This window comes from Musa acuminata, chromosome BXJ1-7 (genome assembly GCF_036884655.1).
Source record: "Musa acuminata AAA Group cultivar baxijiao chromosome BXJ1-7, Cavendish_Baxijiao_AAA, whole genome shotgun sequence".
Taxonomy (NCBI): Eukaryota; Viridiplantae; Streptophyta; class Magnoliopsida; order Zingiberales; family Musaceae; genus Musa; species Musa acuminata.
The window spans coordinates 12,039,151-12,043,530 of NC_088333.1; the positions used below are offsets into that span (position 1 = coordinate 12,039,151).

The 4,380-nt window shown below is 43.5% G+C and overlaps 1 protein-coding gene across 1 annotated transcript; it reads left to right on the top strand.

Annotated features, from left to right (window-relative positions):
* The first annotated feature begins 2,210 nt into the window (after positions 1-2,210).
* Positions 2,211-3,941, top strand: LOC135678861 (protein SODIUM POTASSIUM ROOT DEFECTIVE 3-like). The gene is made up of 3 exons (XM_065192086.1): positions 2,211-3,161; positions 3,237-3,312; positions 3,387-3,941. The coding sequence occupies exons 1-3, from the start codon at positions 2,709-2,711 to the stop codon at positions 3,530-3,532; spliced, it is 675 nt and encodes a 224-aa protein (XP_065048158.1). The 5' UTR covers positions 2,211-2,708; the 3' UTR covers positions 3,533-3,941.
* The last annotated feature ends 439 nt before the right edge of the window (positions 3,942-4,380 follow it).

Consider the following 4,380-nt stretch of genomic DNA (forward strand, 5'->3'; position numbering starts at 1 on the left):
AAGTTTTAATCCGCTACACTAATTCACCCCGTCTTAGTGCCGCTCCGATCCTAACAGTTGAGTTACTGCAGACTTCTTTTATCCATTGGCAGGCATCTTATGGATGATGCACACCACTCAAAGTTGCTTTATGACTCCTCAAAGAAGCATGCTGCCACAAAGGCGGCTTAACAGGCTGCAACTTTACCGGTTTGAGTCGTGAGAGATAGCAGAAGCCATCCTCTAATTCCACCAAATCTTCTGTAAACTACTTCGTGATGTGAAAAAGGTGCACACAACTTTCAGAGAGAGAATACTGGTGGCATCATTGGCAGCAGCCATAGTAGTACTTGAAGCAAATCTTAAGTAGTAGTGGTAGTATTACCTCAAGTAGCAGTATCATTTGTTATGGTCTTGGAGTAATCATATATATTCCATGATCTAGATGTGTTCTATGATGCTGTATTGGTAAACACTGATGAGGTTCAACTTCTAACATCTCATGTCCAATTCGTTTCATTCCTACTTCTCCGACTGACCTTATGCAAATAATATGCATTCTTAGATTACATAAATGCAAAATGAGAATCTGTATGATTGATTTTGACCATTTGGCACTGAAGTCAGAGTCCACCCAACTCAAGGGGATGATCATTAAACAAGGATGATCCTCATCAGCAGGCATCATTACTTGGGTAAACACTTTGAGCATGCCTAGAGGATTAATCATGAGACTTCAACTGGCAGATTAACAATAGAAAGTTGTTTCTAACATTTCCTTGTTTCCTGCAATCTCTGATCCTATTTATAGAACAATGTCCAGGCAAAGCTGCAGCAGCACCTAAAATTGTATTCATACATACTACTGTATCAGTATGACTTCCATCCATCAGGTCCTTTCTATTTGTCAAAAAGAGAACACCACCTACAACGAAAGCAAACTCAACTTGCCTAATTCATAGATATTTTTTTCTTCATCAAAAGGTAATCACTCTCTCTCTCTCTCTCTTTTTGTGAAGCCAACCTTCTCTTGTCCTCCTGCAAAGTCTGGTGTGCATGAATTTAATTTTCTGGATCCCTTCCCATCATCATTACCCAAGGTTGCTTCCATGGAATGCGAGCATCACTTCCTTTATCTTAACCTAATTGCTTTGTTTAAAGGCCTTAAAGCAAACCCATTTGCCAGTCCATGTGTAGGGTACCAAGATACTATAATTGCAAAGATAAGATTGAAACCTCAGAAAAAGCATGTAGAGAGGGTTGACACAGAGACTCAGAGGATGCACAAACAGAGGTCAAGATGCAAAAGAGACCTCCAAATATAAATTTGATGTCAAAAGTTGATGGCTGAAGTCCGAACAATCCTATCTTTCCAATCCCCAAAACACCTCATTGGCTCCTGAGAGGAGAACACAGGAATCCACAAGTCTCAAGATACACAGCACAAAGATGAGTTGCGAATGCTACTGATATGATGAAGATACCAAGAGCAAACAAAACAAGTGTGTTGCATGAGAGGCAATCTCAGATCAGAGGATTGTGCTGAGAGGAAACACAGCCCACAGTGAGGGAGTGCTTAAAGCAGCAGCAGTAGTCACAATGAGCATCAGATTCCAATGTTGGGTGGGAGAGGAATCTTAGGATGGATAGGAAAAGAAGAAAAAAGTGGATCTTTGTCTTTATTTTACTGATTTGCTACCTAACTCTGCACATTGTTCTCTCCAGAATCAGATCAACCAAAGTGTCTTTACAAGATCTACTTATTTTACTGATTTGTTACTTAACTCCACGCATTGTTCTCGCCCCAATTTCTCCAGAATCATCAGATCAGGTAAAGTGTCATTACAAGATATAGTTACTCCTACGATTCCACCCACAACATATCACCATTTTTGCAATGGTTTCTCTTTCTTCTTAGAATTCCTAGTTGCAAAAACAAAAGTTTAGTTAGATGATCTGATACGATAATCGAGATAAATCGATGATGAGTTACTCGAATAGAATTCTGAAGCTAATACGAATCCCTTCGTCCGAAAAGAATTCTTTTGATGGATAAAAAGAAGGATCAACAGGAGGAATTCATTGGAGTATAGTTTCCAAATAATTCATGCAGCAATTAACTTTCCTCGAGAAAGGAAACATTACACGTCAGGTACGATATTATCATTTGTTTAGTACAAATCGCCGCTTGAGCCGTTCCTTCTTTATCTTTGGCTTAGCAGCGTCGACAGGACCAACAGCATCACGACACCCATGGCCACAAATCAGGCTTAAAACGAGCACCGATGTCTTCTTCTTCTTCTTCTTCTTCTTCTTCTTCTTCTCCCTACACATACAACAGGAAGAGTCACTGAGTCGTCTCAACTCTTGTTTAAGACCAGTAGGTGCTGGTGTCGTCAGTGCAAAAACGTAGTCAACGTGGCCGAAAGGTTTCAGCCGTAGCATTTGTTTTGTAGGGTTTGCTTTTTGGATGACAAGCTTCAGCTCTTCTTCTTCCCCTTGCTGTAAAAGCTGGAGGAGTAGTGTTCGATTGGTGTCGGTCATCCTTACATAAAGTTGAACTCGATCATTGACGCATCCTTTCACTCACCTGAAGGTCGTGGCCCTCGATCTTGCACTGTTGTCTCCTGCCACCTTTCTCCTTGTTTAAGAGCACATCCAGCCGACCACCCCTCGTGACATCTCTCCTCCCTCCGTCACCAAACGGATGCTCCTTCTCACTGAAAGATATGGCTCCTTTGCTCTTTAGAGAGATCAAAGCTGCGGGCTTCTCCTGTGCGTCTCCTTCTTCTGCGGCCGTTTGCTCGACCATACACCAGGGATCTATAGTTCAGCCTGTGACTGGAAGAGCCATCGATCGCCACACGCCTCACCTGAGAGACCCACAGAGAACCAGGTCTCAGTTCACCTCCAAGCCGCGAAGCCATAACCCGAAGGCCGGCAGGAAAAGCTCCGCAAAACAAGCTGACCTTGTCAACCCCGCCGACTCCTCCCGGTGTCTCCTGAGCTCATCCAGATTCAGACTTGACGACGCCGCCTTCTACGATATATTCCCTGGCCCTCAGCCGATTCCGCCACCGTCTCCGTTCCCGATCGAAACGCTGAGGTCGCAGCAGTGCGTGAGAAGCTGTAGCGAACGAGCCGTTCGTAGGCCATCTTCTTCTACCAGAACACAGGATCAGGTACCGTACCGCGTCAAACTCTCTTCCTCGTTTCCCATTGCTGGAAGAGGAGCGCCTGACTTCGTCACTCTTCAGGTTGTCGTCCTGAGAGTGTCCTTGCACTGCAAGGGTTGTGAAGGGAAGGTGAGGAGGCACATAGCCAAGATGCAAGGTGAGATCATCTGGTCTTGTCATGATCATACTCGGATAACATGTGGCTGAAGAAAGCAGGGATTCCTCGAGCAGGGGTTTCATCCTTCAGCGTGGACTTGGCGACGAAGAAGGTGACGGTGGTGGGGGACGTGACGCCTCTGGGCGTGCTCAACAGCATCTCCAAGGTGAAGCATGCGCAGTTCTGGCAGTCGCCTCCCCGGGCATCGGCATCATTCTAATGCCATGCAGCAGATCCATCATCTCTTCTAGGCTTGGGTGAACACGAGCATCACCATGTCACATCTCCTGCCTGCAACTTAGTACTGTAGCTTCTGCTGTCCAAGGAGAAAACTTGCCGGAGTATGGCTTTGTTTAGTGTACTCGTCGAACTATGTCAAGCTGTGTACTGCAATCTTGCTGTAACTTATGGTGCTCGATATGATTAGTGCCGGTGGTACATAACACCATGCGAACGACTACAGTCGAACATAAAGCATTGTGTATGTCGTGAACCATGGATGGACGACAGCTTCATCGAAAGGACCGCAGGATCGAGGAAGACTCGAGAGTAATTGGAGATGAAGTAAAAAAACCATGGGTGATATGATGAATAAGAGCATCATCACATTTATCAGTCGGCAGGCATGCACTCGATCTGTGGCAATTATTGCTTCATTCCCTTTCTTTCCTTTCAGAAACAAAGTTAGAGGTGATATGATGAATATTTTCGTGGAACCTATTCGAACTCGACGCTTGGATCATATTTCTTTGACTATATTAATTAAGTTTATAGCGAAAAACATCATCCAGTAGATAAGATTTTTTTAACTATACGAAAAAATCTTTTTGATTTATTAAGAAAAATCCTTCCTCCTAATTTATATAAACAAAAACATATCTTCTGTCGGTCGGAATCCGAAATCATTTAGTCAAGACGTCTATATTATAGATAGAGGTCTCTTTAGATACGAAAAGAATTCTTTGACTCTGTCAATCGTATTCGAACCATCTTGATAAGTAACTTTCATATCGGATCGAAGACATCTCACGCAGCATTCTCACAAAACAAGTTTTGTATGAAATACTA

What these genes read in the sequence shown, in the direction of transcription:
- LOC135678861 (XM_065192086.1), top strand. Translation starts at nt 2,709, where the DNA reads ATGGCTCCTTTGCTCTTTAGAGAGATCAAAGCTGCGGGCTTCTCCTGT. An exon ending in CTACCAGAACACAGGATCAG is followed by an intron (nt 3,162 to 3,236) that starts GTACCGTACCGC and finishes GTCACTCTTCAG; the next exon opens with GTTGTCGTCCTGAGAGTGTC. An exon ending in GCACATAGCCAAGATGCAAG is followed by an intron (nt 3,313 to 3,386) that starts GTGAGATCATCT and finishes TTCCTCGAGCAG; the next exon opens with GGGTTTCATCCTTCAGCGTG.